Source organism: Dasypus novemcinctus, chromosome 7 (assembly GCF_030445035.2).
Source record: "Dasypus novemcinctus isolate mDasNov1 chromosome 7, mDasNov1.1.hap2, whole genome shotgun sequence".
Taxonomy (NCBI): domain Eukaryota; kingdom Metazoa; phylum Chordata; class Mammalia; order Cingulata; family Dasypodidae; genus Dasypus; species Dasypus novemcinctus.
In genome coordinates, this window is record NC_080679.1 from 76,883,804 (window position 1) to 76,904,208 (window position 20,405).

At 37.7% G+C, this 20,405-nt stretch overlaps 1 protein-coding gene and 1 non-coding gene across 3 annotated transcripts in view; one reads left to right on the forward strand and one right to left on the reverse strand.

Annotated features, from left to right (window-relative positions):
• Positions 1–9,615: 9,615 nt before the first annotated feature.
• Positions 9,616–9,743, forward strand: LOC131279338 (small nucleolar RNA SNORA31). Its single transcript, XR_009186706.1, has one exon. It is a non-coding gene; the product is annotated as a small nucleolar RNA SNORA31 (small nucleolar RNA).
• A 5,622-nt stretch (positions 9,744–15,365) lies between these two features.
• Positions 15,366–20,405, reverse strand: part of DCAF17 (DDB1 and CUL4 associated factor 17) — a 41,037-nt gene continuing 35,997 nt past the window's right edge. For both annotated transcript variants that reach the window (XM_004460781.4, XM_012526078.4), the window contains exons 13-14: positions 18,537–18,692; positions 15,366–17,742 (exon numbers count right to left, since the gene is read on the reverse strand). In XM_004460781.4, the coding sequence (XP_004460838.1) occupies positions 17,602–17,742; positions 18,537–18,692 (297 nt within the window). In that variant the 3' untranslated portion in view covers positions 15,366–17,601. The remainder of the gene's footprint in view (positions 17,743–18,536; positions 18,693–20,405) is intronic.

Below are 20,405 nucleotides of genomic sequence, written 5' to 3' on the forward strand. Positions count from 1 at the left end.
TTTTTGGTCCTTGTCTCTTGTCTAAGTCATATACTAAACTGTACAGTCAACAACTCAGGAATATGTAAACAGTGTCTTGCTGCTGCGTGAGTGACAATATCAACCCCTGCAGGACCTAAAACCACAGCCCACTGGACAAGATGGAAGGGAACTTTTCTCCACCCCTTAACAGCAGGAAGTAGCCAGATTGAGCAGACACCCCTCCCATCCTGCTCAGTACCATATACTCCAATACCTAGGTCCCCATCATACATATATAATATATATATATAAAACCAAATATATATATATATATATATATATATATATATATATATATAACCAAAGAGTTAGGAATGTTAGAGGTTCCCCTCACTAGGTCTGCAATAATTAATAAGCTGTGACTCAGTTCCCCCTGATATGCATTAAGGAAAGACAAGCACCCCCCGCCATAAGCCTATGTGCCTAAAAGCACAGCACTTCCCCTAAGGGTTGAACAAAGAAATCACGTGGAAATGGGAGTCAAGTGAGAGAGAGACCTTCATCCCCTTTACCCCCTCCAAATCAAAGCACCTGCTTCTCCAGCATTCCAAAAAACATAACTCCCTAACCCACTACCCTATAGCCATACAAGGGACAATTTTCACCTTTAGGGCTTCCTATTGGCCCCTGCACCTCACTCAGACCCTTGACTCCCTCCCACCGACTATCATTTCCCCACCTAGGAAGGTACTGTATAAATTCATATTTCCCCTTCCAGGGCCGGGATTGTTCAGAGCCCTCAGTTGGGAGTTTCCTAATAAACTTTCTGCCTGCAATTATCAGTCCCTGTGTCCCAGTGAGCGCCTTTTCTCCAACATCCAAGAAATCAAAGTTGGCTTAATATTCAAAAAGCAATGTAATTGGGGGGGAGGGGGAAGCCAAGATGGTGAAGAGTAAGGAGCTCCTGGTGTCAGCTCATGCTACAGGGTAGTTAGTAGTCATCCAGAGCTATCTCAATCACCCATTTGGGGGCCCAAGGAGACCAAAAGAGTATCCTGCAACATCCATCAAAGTATGGAAAGAGGAGACTGCCCACCTGCAGAGAAGATTTGTGAGTGGAGCCCTCCATGCCGCAGAGGTTGGTGCCCACAGTGCAAGCTGCCTCAGGAGCTATTCCATGGCTGGAATTGGAAGTTCCGTTTCCCAAAAAAAGGGGGAGGAAGACACGTTGTGGCACCGACTTCGGCTACTGATTAGTAAATTTGGTGGGCTAAAGTATAATCCTAGGAAGAGCTAAACTTTGAGACTGTCCAGGTAAGGAGGCCAGTAACCGCCATTTGGACTCTACCCCCAGCAAAGGGTAAACGGGGCTGATTGAAAATCACAGTGCTGGTAGGGACCAGCTTCTTTCCACTCAGATCAGTTTGCAGATCTAGCCTAAATCCTATCCCCACCTCCAGCAAGGAGGAAGCTGAAAGGACCTCCACCACCTCTCTGGGCAACTGAAGCCATGCAGCAGAGGGCAGGGCCCATCCTACTCTAGTGGCACAAGCTGTCTCAGGAGCTACTCCATGGCTGAAATTAGAAGCTCCATTTCCCTTAAACAGCAGAGGAAGAGACAGTTCCACTGACCTGAGCTACTGATTAGTGGCTTGGCTGGCTAAAATATAATAATCCCAGAAACAGCTGGGTTAGAGCCTGTCCCAGTTGAAAAGAGTGGTAGCTGCCATTTTGACTCTACTCCTGGCATGAGGGGAAGCCTGGCTGATGGAAAATCTAGTAAAGTTAGGGACTGGTTTCTTTTTACCAAGAGAAGACTGCAGCCCTAGCCTAGAGTCCAGCCCCACCTCCAAAAGGGAGTAAGCTAGCAGGACCTGCACCAGGCTCTCCAGGCAACTGCACGTTTTCTTGGGCTGGCACAGAATGAATAGTCAGACACCTGGGGCTGCATCCATGCACCACAATAGAATAGGAGAGGAGCTGGGTATCCTCAGCCTCTCCGAACAACTGCAGGCATTTTCAGCCAACACAAACTAGTTTGTTGAGTGCCTTTGAGTCCATCTCCACCTCTGCCCCCATAGGATAGGAGAGGGCTAGTGTTCTCTCACCTTCTCAAGGCAACTGCAGGTGCTTTTGTCCTGCACAAACCTGACCATTAGGCTCCTGTGGCTCCACCTCCATCCCCAATTGGACAAGAGATGGATTGTGTTTGCCCAGCCTCTCTGGGTAACTGTGGGTGCTTTTGGCCCACACAGCCTGGACTGGTATGTACTTGTGGATCCATCCTCACCCCCCAGTAGGAAAGGAGGGGGCTGGTGTTTCCACAGCCTTTCTGGGTAATGGCAGACACTTTTGGCCTGCCTGGACTGGACTGTTGGATGCTTATGGATCCACCCCCACCCCCAACAGGATAGGAGGGGTCTGATGTCTCCACAGCCTCTCCAGACAATGGCGGGCACTTTCAGCCTACAGGGAATGAACCTTTGAGTGCCTGTGGATCCAACCCCAAGCCCTAATTAGATAGGAGGGGGCTTGTTTTTCCTCAGCCTCTCCAAACAATGGCAGGTATTCTTGGCCTAAAGGGACTAAACTATTGGGCACCCATAGAAACAACTCCACCACCCAATAGGACAGGAGAGAGCTGGTGTTTCCTCATCCTCTCTGGGCAACAGCGGGTACTTTTGGCCTACAGGAATTGAAGTGGTGGGCATTGGTGGTTTCGATCCTACCCTCTAGAGACCAGAAGGGACAGTATTCCCTCAGCTTCTCAGGGCAATGCTGGCATATTCAGTGCACACAAATTAGATTGTTGGGCACTCCAAAGGGTTCATCCCCAACCCTGACAGGGAGGGGAGGGCTGGTTCCACGTCAGTCTACTGAGCAATTGTGGTTATTTTGGACCTACACAGCAGAGACTGCTGCCCATAACTATAGCTCCATCCTCACCCAAGGTAGGGGAGGAAGTGTTGTGAATCTTCATCAGTCTCTCCAGGAAGCTACAGACAGTCTTGTCCTGCCCAACTTGGATTATTATACACAGCTGCAGCTCTGTCCCTACCCCTGACAGAGGAGAAAGGTGGGAGAAGCTTCATCAATTCCTGAGGCAACGTTGGCAACTTTAGCCTCTATAGCTTACAGCACCAACTACATCCTTGACTCCTACTACGTAATGAGCAAGGGAGAAAAGACAAGAAAACCCTAAATAAAAGGGAGAAATTGTACCCAGAATAAATACATCTAGCAAGCCAGATGTGAAAATACCAACAAAAAATTACAACCCATACCAAGAAACAGGACTATATGGCCCAGCTAAAGGTATAAGATAAGCCTGCAAATGACAAAAAGGAGTTAAGACAACTAATCATAGATGTTCAAATAAATCTCCTTAGTAAATTCAGTGAGATGGCTAAAGAGATTAAGGATATTAAGAAGACACTGGGGGAACAAAAAGAAGAATTTTAAAGCATTCATAGAAAAATAGCAGACCTTATGGAAATGAAAGGTGCAATAAATAAAATTAAAAACACACTGGAAGCATATAACAGCAGATTTGAGGAAGCAGAAGAAAGGACTGCTGAGCTTGAAGACAGGGCCTCCAAAAATGAACATACAAAAAAAGAGTGAAGAATGGAAAACACTGAACAGGGTCTCAGGGAACTAAATGACAGCAATAGAGATCAAACATACATGTTATGGGTGTCCCAGGAGGAGAAGAGAAGGGAAAAGGGGTAGAAAGAATATTTGAAGAAATAATGGTAGAAAATTTCCCAACCCTATTGAAGGACATAGATATCCATGTCCACAAAACACAACATACTCCCATCTGAATAAATCTGAATAGACCATCTCTGAAACACAAACTAATCAGAATGTCAAATGCCAAAGACAAAGAGAGAATTCTGAGAGCAGCAAAAGAAAAGAAAAGCATACCATATAAGGGATACCCAATAAGATTAAGTGCCAATGTCTCATCAGAAACCATGGAGACAAGAAGGCAGTGGTATGATATATTTAAGATACTACAAGAGAAAAACTGCTAGCCAAGAATATTATATCCAGCAAGACTCTTCCAAAAATGAGGGCAAGATTAAATATTCACAGATAAACAGAAATTGAGAGAGTTTATAACAAAAAGACTGGCTTTGCAGGAAATACTCAAGGGAGTATTACAGCCTGAAAAGAAAAGACAGGAGAGAGAGGCTTGAAAGAGAGTCTAGAAATGATGACTATATGAATAACAGTAACTAAAAGTGTCAAAAATAAAATGACAGATAAAATGCAAAGATCAAAATGGATGAAATAAGAACTGCCTTTACAGTAATAACATGGAATGTTAATGGATTAAACTCCTCAATCAAAAGACACAGTCTGGCAGAATGGATAAGAAAATATGAGCCATCTATATGCTGTCTGAAAGAGACTCACCTTAGACCCAAGGATACCAATAGCCTGAAAGTGAAAGGTTGGAAAAAGATATTCCATGCATGCAGTAACAAAAAAAAAAAAAAAAAAAAAAAAGATGTGGTAGCTATATTTACAGATGATATAGACTTTAAGAGCAAAACTGTTATTAGAGATAAGGAAGGACATTACATATTAATAAAAGGGATGATTCACCAGGAAGAAATAAGAATCTTAAATGTATATGCACCTAACCAGGATGTCCCAAAATACATGAGGCAAACACTGGCAAAACTGAAGGGAGAAATAGACATCTCCACAATATTAGTTGGAGACTTCAATACACTACTCTCAGCATTGGATAGAACATCTGGGCAGAGGATCAATGAAGAAACAAAGAGTTTGAACAATATAATAAATAGACTAAATAGACATATACAGAACACTGCACTCTAAAACAGCAGGATATATATTCTTTTCAAGTGCTCATGGATCTTTTTCCAGGATAGATCATATGTTGGGTCACAAAGCAGATCTCACTAAATTCAACAAAATTGAAATTATACAAAGCACTTTCTCTGATCATAATGGAATAATGTTGTTTATCGACAAGTGGCAGAAAAAGGGAAAATTCACATATACATGGAGATTAAACAACACACTTAAATAATCAGTGGGTCAAAGAAGAAATTTCAAGAGAAATCAATAAATATCTCGAGACAAATGACAATGAGAATACAGCATATCAGAACCTATGGGATGCAGCAAAGGCAGTGTTGAGAGGAAAATTTATAGCTCTCAATGCTTACACTAAAAAAGAAGACACAGCTAAAATCAATGACTTAACTACACAACTGCAGGAACTAGAAAAAGAACAGCAAACTAATCCCAAAGCAAGTAGAAGGAATGAAATAACAAAGATCAGAACAGAAATAAATGAAACTGAGAACAAAACAAAACAAAACAAAACAAAAAACACAATAGAATTAACAAAACCAAAAGTTGGTTCTTTGAAAAGATTAACAAAATCGACAAATGCTTAGACTAAGAAAAAAAGAGAGAAGATGCAAATAAATGAAATAAAAAATGAAAATGGGAAAATTACTACTGACCCCACAGAAATAAGAGAACTCATAAGAAGATACTATGAACAACTTTATGCCAAAAAACTAGACAATGTAGATGAAATGGAAACATGCCTAGGAATGTATAAACAACCTACACTGGCCCTAGAAAAAATAGAAGACCTCAATAAACCTATCGCAAGAGATTAAAACAGTCATCAAACAGTTCCCCAAAATGAAAAGCCCAGGACTAGATGGTTTCACAGGTGAGTTCTACCAAGCATTCAAGGAAGATTTCATACCAATCTTAGTCAAGCTCTTCCAAAATGTTGAAGAAGGAAAGCTACCAAACTCATTTTATGAAGCCAATATCACCCTAATACCAAAGCCAGATAAAGACATTACAAAAAGAAAAAATTACAGACCCATTTCTCTAATGAATACAGATGCAAAATTCCTCAATAAAATACTTGCTAATCAAATCCAAAAACTCATTAAAATAATTATTCATCATGATCAAGTGGGTTTTATACTAGGCATGCAAAGGTGGTTCAACAGAAGAAAATCCATCAGCACAATACACCACATTAATAAATTAAAGAAGAACAATCACATGATCTTGATGATGCAAAAAGGGCATTTGACAAAATACAGCATTCTTTCTTGATAAAATACTACAAAAGATAGGAATTGAAGGAAACTTTCTCAACATGATAAAGGCCACATATGAAAAACTCACAGTTAACATTGTACTCAATGGTAAAAGACTGAAAGCTTTCCTGTTGAGATCAGGGACAAGACAAGGATGCTCACTGTCACCACGATTGTTCCATACAGTGCTAAAGGTTCTAGCTAGATAAATCAGGCAAGAAAAAGAAATAAATGGCATCCAAATCAGAAAGGAAGAAGTAAAACTATCACTATTCATGGATGATATGATCCTATATCTAGAAAGTCCTAAAAAATCTAAAATAAAGTTGCTAGAGCTAATAAACAATTTCAGTAGAGTGTTAGGATACAAGATCAATATACAAAAATCAGTGATATTTCTATACACCAGTAATGTGCAATCTGAGGAGGAAGTCAGGAGAAAAATTCCATTTTCAATGGCAACTAAAAGAATCAAATATTTAGGAATAAACTTTACCAAGAATGTAAAGCATTTGTATTCAGAAAACTATAATGCATCGCTATGAGAAATTTAAAAAAGACCTAAATAATTGGAAGAACATTCCATGCTCATGGATTGGAAGACTAAATATCATTAAGATGTCAATTCTACCCAAATTGATGTACAGTTTCAATGCAATCCCAATAAAAATTCCACTGGCATTTTTAAAACAAATGGAAACACAATTATCAAATTTATCTGGAAGGGTAAGAGGCCCCCAAAAGCCAGAAACATCTTAAAAAGGAAAAGTGAAGTTGGAAGAATCTTACTTCCAGACTTTAAATCATATTACCTCACTACAGTGGTAAAAATATCATGGTAGTGGCATAAAGATAGACACATTGACCAATGGAACCAAAGTGATGGCTCAGAAATAGACCCTCATATCTATGGCCAAGTGATTTTTGACAAGCCTGTGAAGCCCACCCAGGTGGGAAGAACAATCCATTCAATGAATGGTGCTGGGAGAACTGGATATCCATAGCCAAGGGAAAGAAAGAAAACCCTTATCTCACACCTTATATAAAAATGAACTCAAAATGGATCAAAGACCTAAATATAAAAGCAAGTGCCATAAAGCTCCTAGAAGAAAATGTAGGAAAACATTTTCAAGACCTGGGGGTAGGTTTTGGATTACTTAAACCTTACAATGAAGCACTAGCAAAGAAAGAAAACATGGATAAATGGGACCTCCTCAAACTTAAATACTTCTGTGATTCAAAGGACTTCATCAAGTAGGTGTAAAGGCAGCCCACTCAATGGAAGAAAATATTTGGAAACCACATATCTGATAAAGGTTTGATTTCCATTCTATTTAAAGAGATCATACACCTCAACAATAAGAGAGCAAGCAATGCAATTAAAACTTGGGCAAAAGATTTAAATAGACATTTCTCCAAAGAGGAAATACAATGGCCAAAAAGCACATGGAAAAATGTTCCTTATTACTAGTTATTAGGGCAATGCAAATCAAAACAATGAGATATCATCTAATACTGCACAGAATGGCCATTATTAAAAAAAAAAAAAAGACAAACAGTAAGTGCTGGGTAGGATGCGGAGAAATAGGAACACTCCTTCACTGTTGGTGGGAGTGTAAAATGGTGCAGCCTCTGTGGAATACAGTTTGGTGATTCCTCAGGAGGCTAAATACAGAACTGCCATATGAACCAGCAATTCCTCTACTAGGAATATATCTAGAAGAACTAAAAACTATGACATGAACAGACATCTGCACACCAATGCTCATAGTGGCATTATTCACAATTGCCAAAAGATGGAAACAACTCAAGTGTCCATCAACTAATGAATGGATAAACAAAATGTGGTATATACGATGCTGCAATAAGAAAAAATGAAATTGGGACACATATGATAATATGGATGAATCCTGAAGACATTATACTAAGTGAAGTAAGTCAGATACAAAAGGACAAAAATTGCATGGTCTCATTAATATGAACTAAATATAAAGAAAAAACACATCGAGTTAAAACCTAGAGTACAGGTTATTAGGAGAGAAGAGGAAGGTTGAGAAGAACTACTGATGCTTAATACATGTAGAAGTTTTAATTAAGTTGACTGTAAAAGTGTGGAAATGGATATAGTTGATGGTAATACATTACAGTGAGTAGCAATTGGTTTATAAATAGGATTGTGGGCTAAAAAGGGTAGTCTGGGGAGTAAATGCCAATTGAAAAAAAAGCTAAAGAATAATCTGCGGACTGAATAACAGAGTGAACCCAGAGGTGGAAGAGAATTGTGGTTTAGGGTACAAAGGCAAGAGTGTCCTTCTGTGAGCTAGAGCAGATGTATGTCACTATTGCAGGGTGGTGGGAATGTGGAGAAACATGGGAAAACTACAAATGGTGTGACCTATAGATTGTGGTTAACAGCAATACTACAATATTCTTGCATCAGTACCAAAGATGTACTATTTTGATAACAGAGGTGTATGGAAAAAGTGTGCCAAATGTATGCTATGGACCACGGTTTGTGGTAATAGTCTGATGATATTATATCATAATCTGTAATAAATATTGTACCACGGTGTGTTGTGTTGGTGAAGGAGTATTGTATTCTACACATGTGTATGATTGTTTTGCAAGTTCACAACTTCTGTAATAAAATACGTACTTTTTAAAAATAGGGTGGGTTGGGGAAAAACACACTAAGTGTAAGATAGGGACTATAGTTGGTGGCACTACTTTGATGATGCTCTTCCATAGTTTGTAACAAATGTTTCAAAACAAAGCAAAGTGGTGGTGGCAGGGTGATGTATGAGACCACTGTTTGATGTTATGTATACTTATTTTGTAAGTTCACAATCTTTACTATGCACTTATTGTTTATGCATGTTCATGTATGAATTATAAACTTCAATTAAAAATATATTAAAAAATCAATGTAATTCACCATATTAGTAGATTGAAAAAGAAAAACCATAAAATCATTTCAATACATGCAGAAAAAAACATCGGAAAAACTCTAAAAATGATTCCTGGTGAAAACTCTCAAAAAATAGAATTAGAAGGGAATCTCCTCAACCTGATAGATAGCATCTATGAAAAACCTACAGCTAGTATCATACTTAAAGGTGAAAGAGCCAATGATTTCCTCTATTCACTGGATATCCAAATGCAAAATGAACTTCAATCTCTATTTTGTACCATATACAAAAATTGGATCACACTAAAACTCTTCTGGAAGAAAACACAGGAGAAAGTCTTTGTGACCTTGCATCAGGCCAAGGTTTCTCAACTTTGGCATTATTGGCATTTGGGGCCAATAATGCCAAAGTCTTTGTTGTGGGGGGTTGTTCTGTGCACTATTGGATATTAAACAGCATCTTTGGTTTCTACCCACTGCAGCCTGGGTATGATAAACAAATACATGTCCTATGTCAAATGTCTCCTAGGTACAAAATCACCCCGAGTTGAGAACTACTGCATCAGGCAAAGATTTCTTAGATACAATACCAAAAGTGGGATTTAAAAAAAAACAAACCAAAAAACCAGAATGCATCTCTGACAGACCTGGAGCAGTTAATGTCTGCTGCTAAGGTTTCCACTACAGATACAAGTAAAAAAGGCCCTTACACTGTCTGTTTGGTTGTGGCAGCCAAGATTGAATGAGAGAATATACAAAATTCTAAAAACATGGATGGGGAAGAGAAAATCTTTGCAACTCAGTAAACAGAGGGAAAAAAAAGATAAATGAACTTCATAAAAATTAAGAACTTCTGCTCTTCCAAAGACACCATTAAGAGAATGAAAGACAAGCCAAAGATCAGGAGAAAATTTCTGCAAATCACATATCTAGTAATGAACTTGTATTCAGAATATATAACTCTTCCAACTCAATAATAAGAAAAGGGCAAAAGATTTTCTATGTCACCAAAGATGATGGATAGCAAATAAGCACACAGAAATGTTTACTATCATTAGTCAATAGGGAAATACAAATTATAATCACATTGAGATACCACTTGTTGGGGATTGAATCATGCCTACCCCACTCCAAAAGACATGTTTAAATCCTAACCTCTCTGTCTTGTGGGTGTGTACCCATTTTGGACCTTTGAAAATGTTACTAGTTAAGTCATGGCCAAACTGAACAAGTGTAGGCTTAAGGGCTGAAGCAAAGGAAATTGGACACATAAGCAAAAACCAGAGAAGAGACAAAGAGAGAGTTGCCATGTGATGGAGGCAGAGACTGAGAGACTCCCCCAGAACACACAGATTTCAGCACAAACTTGGCCTGCTAATATTCTGATGTTGGACTTCTAGCATGCAAAACTGTGAGACAATAAATCACTGTGTTTACAATTGAATAAGTGTGTGGCATTTGTCATAGTAGCCCTGACAAACTAAGACATTATTACATACCTATTAGAATTTAATTTTAATTAAAAATTTCAAAGACTGACCATATTGGTGTTGACAAGAATAAAGAACAACTGGAACTCTCATATACTTATGATAAGAATGTAAAATGGTACAGTCATTTTGGAAAACAGTTTGGCAGTTTCTTTAAAAAAATTAAACATATACCTACCATATGACGCAGCCATTCCCTCCTTGGTAACTACTCAAGAAAAATAAAGTACATATCCATATAAAGAACTGTACACAAATATTCACAGTAGCTTTATCTGTAATAGCCAAAAACACAAAACCACTCAAATATCCATCAACAGTGAATGTATCTACAAACAAGTAGTGGTTATAGGGAAGTGGACTTGGCCCAGTGGTTAGGGCGTCCGTCTACCACATGGGAGGTCTGCGGTTCAAACCCCGGGCCTCCTTGACCCATGTGGAGCTGGCCCATGTGCAGTGCTGATACGCGCAAGGAGTGCCGTGCCACGTAGGGGTGTCCCCCGCATTGGGGAGCCCCATGCGCAAGGAGTGTGCCCCATAAGAAGAGCTGCCCAGCGCGAAAAAAAGTGTAACCTGCCTAAGAATGGCGCTGCTCACACGGAGAGCTGACACAGCAAGATGATGCAACAAAAAGAAACACAGATTCCTGTGCTGCTGACAACAACAGAAGCGGAGAAAGACGACGACGCAGCATAGACAGAGAACAAACAACTGGGGCGGGGGGAAGGGGAGAGAAATAAATCTTTAAAAAAAAATAATGGTTATATGTATACAATAGAGCATTATTCAGGATTAATAAGGAATGAACTATTTATATATGTAACAACATGGATGAAATTCAAAACATAATTATATGGAATGAAAGAAGCCAGAAAAAAAACTAATTATATGACGCCATTAAGGCAAAATTCTAGAAAATGCAAACTTATCTACAGTGACAGAAACAGATCAGTGGGGTAATAGGATGGGTAGGGACAGGTGTGAGGAAACTTTTTAGAATGATGGGCAGAGGGATATATTTGTTATCCTGCTTGTGGTAATGGTTTCATGGGTAAATACGTGTCAAAACTTATCAAATTGTACACTTTATATGTGCAGTTTATTAAATGTTAATTATACCTCAAAAATCTGTTAAGAAATATTAAAAATTATCTGACAATTCTAAATAATAATTTGATTTTATTTACCAACATTTTTATGGGATTTACTGGCTTTTGCCAAGTTAGCTGCTGCAATTCGGAGAAAATAAATTTGTATTTATCCAAAGTTCTTTAAGAACTATGAGCTCGATACTGTCTGCAATGAAGACTGACACTAGTGTCCATGAAAACAAAGAGTCAAAGGAGAACACCAGACAATTTTTAAAAGCTTTTGTTAATCTGAATTTCCCTTGCATTGCTATTGACTCTTTTTTTGGCTATTGGCTCTTAATTGCCTGGGAGTCTATCTGAGATCTTAGTGTCCGGGGCCTGGTATTGTTTAGTGTGCCTATACAGGAGGCTGAGATGTCTCCCCATCCCAGCTGGGCTCAAGTGATGATGAGGAAAGTGAATGGACCTGTACCCTCTGGAATAAATTTTAGGATACTTAAGAAACAAAAGAGGAAAAGAAAAATAAGGGCATCTAAAATTTTGGGAATGCTGAAATCTGAACATATTATTTGGTATCACAACATACGTAAATGCAGAATATTAAAGTTAATGGGAAAGGAAAAAAACTGTTTAATATGCTTTCATATTACAGTAAAAATTCACCTCATTCAGAAATAACATTAACTCATAACCTTTGAAGAAAAAAAAGAAGAAAGGAAAAAGTTTTCATTACAATGCTTTATTTAGTCTCTTCTCTGGTGCCATCCTGCCCAGCTCCAGTAGACATGTGTATCTTTAGCAATCCAGGTTTGTTCTCTAAGATCAGTCTCCATTAAAAGAAATTTATGGTCTTTGGTGAACAGTATATTCCATATTTGAGAAAGAATACCTCAAGTTGAGTTTGGGTTATCTTAAATATTATCATTATGAAAGAATGTTTTCAGCAGCTCCTACAGGGTGGTATTAAAAAGGTTAAAGAGGGTCAACCTAATTAGAGGGCTGCTAGGTCCAAGTAGAAACAATATGAGAATCAACCAGAAATGCTTACACATCCACCAAGTATGCTGACAATCACAAATGCTGGTGAGGATGTGGAACAACTTGAACTCTCATACACTGCTAGCAGGAATGTAAAATGGTATAATCCTCTGGAAAAAAGGGTCTTGTAGTATCTTATTAAATTAAACATATTTCTACCCTAAGACTCAACGATCCCATTTGTGGGCATTTATACAAAAGAAATAAAGATATATGTTAATAAAAAGATTCATACAAGAATGCTCATAGCAACTTTATTCATTATAGTAATTATACTAAAAGCACAGAAACAACCCAGGCATCCATCAAGTTAAATGGAAAATAAAATTGACATATTCATATAATAGAATGCCTGGCAATAAAAAGGAATGAACCAATGACATACACAACAACATGAATAAGTATAAAAAACGTTATGCTGAGTTAAAGAAGCATTATGCTCTGTATGATTTCATTTATATAAATTTTTAGAATTGGTAAATTTAACCTGTGATACAAAAGAATCAGACTAGTATTTATACCTGAGAGATGGAGTGGGGATTTGCTGGGGTGATTATAATGTCCTAAGTTTTGAAAAGAGTTTGGGGGTATACAGTTGTATACTTTTGTGAAAATTCAGCAAATTTATACTTAAGATTTATACATTTAATTACCAGAAATGTTACATCAAAAATTTTAAAAAACTAAACAAGTATTAAATTCTAGTTCATGAAATGCATACTGAAGTATTAGGGAGAAGTATATTGAAGTCTGCAATGTATTTTGAAGTGCATCAGAAAAGTAAAGTGGTTAGTGAAGTAAAGAAACAAGTAGAGTACAATGTAGAATCCATGTAATTGGTAATTGGGTATTCACTGTAAAATTTTTTTATGTTTGTTGTGTGTTTGAAAATTACCATAATAAAATGACAGGGAAGAAATCCTTCAGTTGCTCTTAAGTTTCTATTCTGTATTCTTTGCCTGAAACAAATGATTCTTCTTATAAAATAGATTCTTTAGCAATACATGAGCCAGAAATTGGCCCCTGAATTTTTCCTGGGATTCTAAAAGGTAGAGGATACGTGTAAACATGGTAAGAAACAGGAGAAATATATAAAAACTATTCTTGTAAAAGGGAGATGAGTTACATTAAGAGCAATTACTAATACTATGCTCACCACAAACAGGATAAATGTGCCATTTTGGTACCATTTTTTGTTACTGCTTCTAACCACTGAGTGGAGAATCATCTTTTAAATGAAGTTATGTGTGAACAGGTCAGTAGTGTCTCAGCTAACTGTCTAAAATCTGGATACTATATTCAAACAGCATTAAAAAAGCACTTAGTAAGCATTTTTGTACATGCCTAATATTATAATTGCCAGTATGCTGTATATGGGATAAAGTAACATCCATTGTCTTTTGAGAGCTTTGAAGGAAATATGGGATAAGTTTGTGTCAAACAAATCTGGATATTTTTCCCATCTCTACATTGTGGGGCCTTGGGCAAATTAACTTCTGAAAGACTCATTTGTAAAATGGGGATGGATAACGGTAGTTCGTACCTCATACAGTTATTTTGAATATTAAATGAGATAATCCATTATACATGTATCACAGTGATTGATAGAACTCAATAAATAAAAGCTGTAATTTTTAAGAAAGTATGTGTGAGACACAAAACACTCAATTGGTAGAATGTGGAACACCTTAATTTGTTTAAATAGAACAGGGTCATCTCCTCAGTAGGTAGTTCAACTAGTAATCATGATGGGATTTTTCTTTTCTCCCAGAGTTGTGAGAAATGTTTTAGAAAGTCAAAGAATTTTAAGTTTGCTGCACTGATAGTGTGAGAATACAGAATCTTAGATCAAGGAGTGACAAACTGAAAGGCACCTTTTATTGGCTTAATGTCTGGACCAGCTGAGAAGCTAATCTGTTTCACCTAGTCTTGCATTAAATATTCAGAAATTTACCCACAATGTTTTGTACCTGTCATTAGTATCTGTTATAGCAAGAATCTCCAAAACGGTCAGGTGGAGAAGGAAATCAAGGTGGGGCAGGAGGATATTAACTCTATCCCATTCCCAAGACAAAGACAAAGTAAGCACGTCACACCTGGTAGGTGGCAGAATGAGCAGCTGCATGTCATTGTGTGGAGATGGGAAGCCCACACCTTTTGGGGGAGCATGTTATATTGCCTCCTGCTTTGTACTATGTGTAAATTCTCCACATTCTTTGCTGTCATGTCTTTTGGCATCTTTTCGTTAAACATTCTGTATAATGATCATGCAGCCCACATTCCCACGTAATGTTACAACTGGCTGAACTGGGTAGTAGTCTGCCCCTTTTAGTTGAGGTATAGCTTCTTCTTCTGTTTGCTACACTGCCCATAACTCCCTATTATCTTTCATACTAGATGAATTTCCTGCCTTGGCCCACATGGCATTTGGATCCTGCTCTAATTAGACTTTGGCAGTGGTGACATACTGGGAGTGTCTTAGTGATCAGTTCAGAATTCATCCCTCTTTCCCCTCCAAAAGCTAGGAATCTCAGATATTTCTCAAATGTTTTTTTTTGAGTATATAAATTTCTTTCTATCATCTTGCCAAAAGAAGGTAAAGATGTACAAGGAGAAAGGGAAACTCAATAAACATCTTGATAAAAAAAAAATCTCTGACAGGATTGAGCATAAAGATTTTTTTTTTCTGAAAACTCTTGGGAATGGAGAGTAGGAATTTTTTTTTCATACATAGCACTGCATCTACTTTAAGACACATTGCTTTCTTTATTTTCTCTGGTATTTTCACTGCATTCCCTTTTATTGGACTTGTTTTTCAAGATGCAAAGGCAGAACTGTTTATTTTTTATTTTTTATTTTTTTAAAGATTTATTTATTTAATCCCCCTCCCCTCCCCTGGTTGTCTGTTTTCTGTGTCTTTTTGCTGCGTCTTGTTTCTTTGTCCACTTCTGTTGTCGTTAGCGGCACGGGAAGTGTGGGCGGCGCCATTCCTGGGCAGGCTGCTCCCTCCTTCACGCTGGGCGGCTCTCCTTATGGGTGCACTCCTTGCGCGTGGGGCTCCCCTTCGCGGGGGACACCCCTGTGTGGCAGGGCACTCCTTGCGCGCATCAGCACTGCGCATGGGCCAGCTCCACACGGGTCAAGGAGGCCCGGGGCTTTAACCACGGACCTCCCATGTGGTAGACAGGACGCCCTAACCACTGGGCCAAAGTCCGTTTCCCAGAACTGTTTAGATATAACTAGTATCTAATTAGAAGTTTGGTACAATATGTAGTACACTATAACTATTCAACTGCTTATTAATCATAATTGTGTCTCTAAAATGCTCTGAAATATTCAGATATTATATTAAAAAGTACTATTAACTGTGCATAAAACATGAATGGATTTTCAATCAGTAGACATAAAAATATTACAATTTAGTGGATGAACATAGTTTTAGCATCTTCCTCATGAGATAATCACTTCCACTTTCCCAGCTGATTATAATACATAGGTTCAGATTCTGAAAGATTTATTTTAAGCCCACACATATTTTCCCTGTTCTAAGTAATCTTTTCTTCTTGCACAAAAGTTTTAGATTTGTTCCCTTAATGTTTTTTAAATTTATGAACTCTGCTACTACTTCTTTGACTTTTGAATAGCTAATACGGCTTTCTCCTTAGCCCTGTTGATCATAATAGACTTGAAATTTATCTGTTTATTTTCAAGAGAACTGGGCAGAATTCACATTATTATGAATATGGGATCAAATAGAAAGAGAAGGAAATTTGAAGGATTTTAGTGTAAAGTATCCAACCTAAAATTCCACATTTTAACCTCCTTAAACTTGAATCAGTAATGATTTTTACTGATGTTCGCTTCCCTTCTATTTTTACCAGTTATTCTTTTGAGGCTGAATCAGATAAATGTGCTGAACACATCAATTTTAAGTAACTGGATTTCTCAAAAAGGAAGCACAAAGAAACACTTTTCCCTTACTAAGGTAGCTTTTATTTAACATTCCAAAGAATGATTATCTCTATTTCTTCATAGTTAAGGGAAAAAAACAGCCAAGTTTCGTAACTAATATTAGCTTTTTCTGTCTAATCAGGCAACTAATGTCCAAGCTAGTAAAAACTTCTCCTGAGATTTCACCTACTCTTCTACATGGAGCAGGTGCAAACTATGGTACCTTTATCTTATTGTATTGGAATGAAAATGATGCCTAAGTGAAATAGGAAGACCCACCAAATAAACTGAATGGTAAAATAAGAACAACATCCTTACATGTACAAAGAGCTAAACAGATTATATATTGGGAAAAAAATCACTTAAGATTTGCTTGGAATCTTTTATATTTATCGATAATAGAAGCACAAATATTCAGTGGGAACATCAAGGCAAGAAAAGAGAATAAAACTATGGGGAAAAAAAGATCATTTGGGAACTAGAGCCAGTTCCTGATATTATATATAAATACAAACTATATAAGCATATACTAGATTCTTGAAAAAAATTGTGCTGACACGTTTTTGACTCAAAAGCATGCTTCCATATTATAGATCTCATTTCTCATCCTTAAGCAAAGTTTGGTACAGAGGATTCAAGATTTCTTTTTTAACTGCTATCTTTTTGTTTCTCTCTCCAGTCTTACCCACCCAAAATCCATATAATCATTTATAAACCATTTTTAACATCTCCCCATCAATGACCCTTTTAGGATTAACCTGTCCCTTTCTGTTCCCCAGCATCTTGTATTTGTATTACCACATAGTTAAAAGTTCCAAAATGCTAGACTCTTTGGATATCATTTTTAAAAACCTTTACATAAAATTAAGTCCTCATCACCTTCCATGGCAAGGGTTTAAAAGTAAAGTTAACACAAGATGAACTTATCTGGAAAATACTGGAGATGTCATGCAGATAATAAAAGGTTGAAATGGACATAGCTGCAAGATGTTGGGGTAACAGTCTCATAAGTTACATCTCAAAATTTAAAATGATCCCACTCTTTTTTAACAACTTCTGCTTATGGTTTCTTCTTCTTCCCCATTGTCACATACCATCTGGTAAACATAGCAGTTGAAGACCCTGTTAGGTTTCTGTTCTATGTGTAGCACCAAATCTCTGTCAAAGTAGACTTCATGGCTGTATGTCTGCAATGAAAGAACAATCAAATAGAACCTCCTCCTCACATACCTATATTCACTAATTGTATCACTAAAATGTCATAGCACCTACGCCAAGAAATCTTCAATGGAATGCAAATAAACACTTGGAGACAAAACAGTTGCCAGAAAAGGGTTCCTTTTTTATTATTGGTAGATACACAGATTACTTACAAGAAAAGCTCTGCCCAAAATGTAAAGAATGAAAAGAGCACTGGATTCAGGAGTCTACCATCCAGAATCTATTGCCAACACTGCTACTACCTCACTGCGTGACTGTGGGAAAGCTGCTAAACCTCTCAGGTTCTTGATTAATAAAACAAGGACTGATAAAATAATGTCTACTGTTCCTACTTTAATATTCTGTAACACTTGGAAGAGCAGACAAATGTTTCTAAGGGTGCCAGGAAACTTTACATGCTAGGTAAGGTATCTATTAAATAATTGTGAGTATTCACTACAGTGTATTCTTTTTATTTGAAAATGTTATCAAACGAAATGGGGAAAAAAAATCAGAGACTATGGTAAAAGAAACAGAGAGCCATGTCTTAGGAAAAAACAAAATTTTATCTTTCTTTCAGGCCACCTTTAAGGAGATACTCCCTAAGGGGGTAAATGCTTAGGAAGCACTCATTTTGTCCAGCCTGTAGGATGATAACCTCTTTCATATGGTCTTTGGTATAGGTAAGTATGGGCTGACATGAACACAGCAGTCTTTGTTACAATAAATGTCACCTGTACAGAAAATTCTTACAACTTTGTATTCCATGGATTCTACTCACCACATCCCATGACTCCACGAGTGGAATGCTTTTTAGTAAAGTTCCATATTCATTACAGTGGAAATCCAGGTGTGCTTTTCCTTCAGCATCTAGTTGAGTAACAGCTACCACGGAAAGCAAATCTAATTCATCTTCATAGTCTACAATTTTGAAAGTCTCAGGGGACAAAAGGATAAGGGAGAGAAGAAAAGGGGCAAAACCCAGTTAGGATTATTCCTACATTCGTAGTTTAATTATTTTATTACTTACAGAAATACAATATAAGGAAGAATGAATGGATGGAAAGAAAGGTAGAAATAAAATCTATATAGATGCCTGGTAAAACATCAGCCCCAAGATTCTCAAGAAGTGTCCTACAGATTTTGACAAACAGCACCAAGTCTCTAAAGATCTCAGATAAAATATAATTGAAATTCTTTACACTGACAGCAAACTTGAGAATCTTCAAAATCCAAAGAAGTATTCAATTGCTGCCTCTGACATGTGTGTTCAATGACTCCTGGACAGGAGCTCAGTTCTGAGACATGAAGACTGCCCATTGAGCTCTGATAGTTCTCACACAAGAAAACACAGTTGTTTCAAGGCCTGGCAGCTCACCAATATACTATTTATCACTCTGTTTGCCATCTTTTTTTTTTTTTTAACTCTTTCTCAGAGGGCTTATACCTGAAGGAATATATTAGGAACTGAAATCCAACCCACAGAACAGGATGGGGACAAGAGAGGTCAGCGAGAAGTGGCTCATAATGGTAAAAACTTAAAGAGAAAACCTAATCCCAGAACTTTGGTTCTCAAGGAGAAAAACCTGAGTAGCCAACAGCCTCAAAGGGAAAGGAAATCAGTGCCCATCCATGGATGGCAGACATTATCTTGGTGGACTGCCTGGTGTCAACCTTGAACGCATACTCAGCAAATTTCTCTAATCCTTCACTTATGTTTGGTCAAATCACTTTTTAATTCATTTATATTTTTTGTCTTATCTTATGACAAAAAAAAGATTTACATAGATTTATTACCTGTGGTGCCTTTTAATTTACTTTTTCCCCCTAATTTTACCTGGGTAAACTTCAAAAGGTATTTTCTAGCCTGGTGTCAGTGATTCTGTAGATATTAGTCACAACTGTTTTTAACTCTTTCTTTACAGGCAAAAAGTTTTTTTTAATCTCTTGATGTAGAGCATCTCTCCCTCTCTTTGCTACCACCTTCCCCCTCTTAATTATTCTTGCTACCTTTTGGTAATTCGTTCTTGAATATAGTTTTATATAAAGGCTAGGGAGTTTTCTGCTTTGATCTCAATAGATTTCTGTGGTCCAAAAGATTTTCTTTTATTTTCCACAGTCACATACTTGGCCACCACTGACCTATCTCTAAAGTTTTTCAAAAATGGATACCATACAACTCATCTACTCTCAGAAGACTACTCTAATGTTTCTTCCTTGGAATGGTCACGTATGCTCAAATAATATAGTTACATGGTCTAAATCAACTTAATATTTATGCCATGTGTTTTTATTTGAAGCAGGATCACTGCTAGATGATTTCATAAGTTTCTAATGCATTTTTTCCTTTCTTTTTATTTTATTTATTTTTTTTTTAATTTCTCTCCCCTTCCCCCGAACCGCTCCTCCCGCCCCCCCGGTTGTCTGCTCTCTGTGTCCATTTGCTGCGTGTTCTTCTATGTCCGCTTCTGTTGTTGTCAGCAGCACGGGAATCTGTGTTTCTTTTTGTTGCGTCATCTTGTGTGTCAACTCTCCATGTATGCGGCACCATTCCTGGGCAGGCTGAACTTACTTTCATGCTGGGTGGCTCTCCTTACGAGGCACACTCCTTGCGTGTGGGGCTCCCCTACATGGGGACACCCCTGCGTGG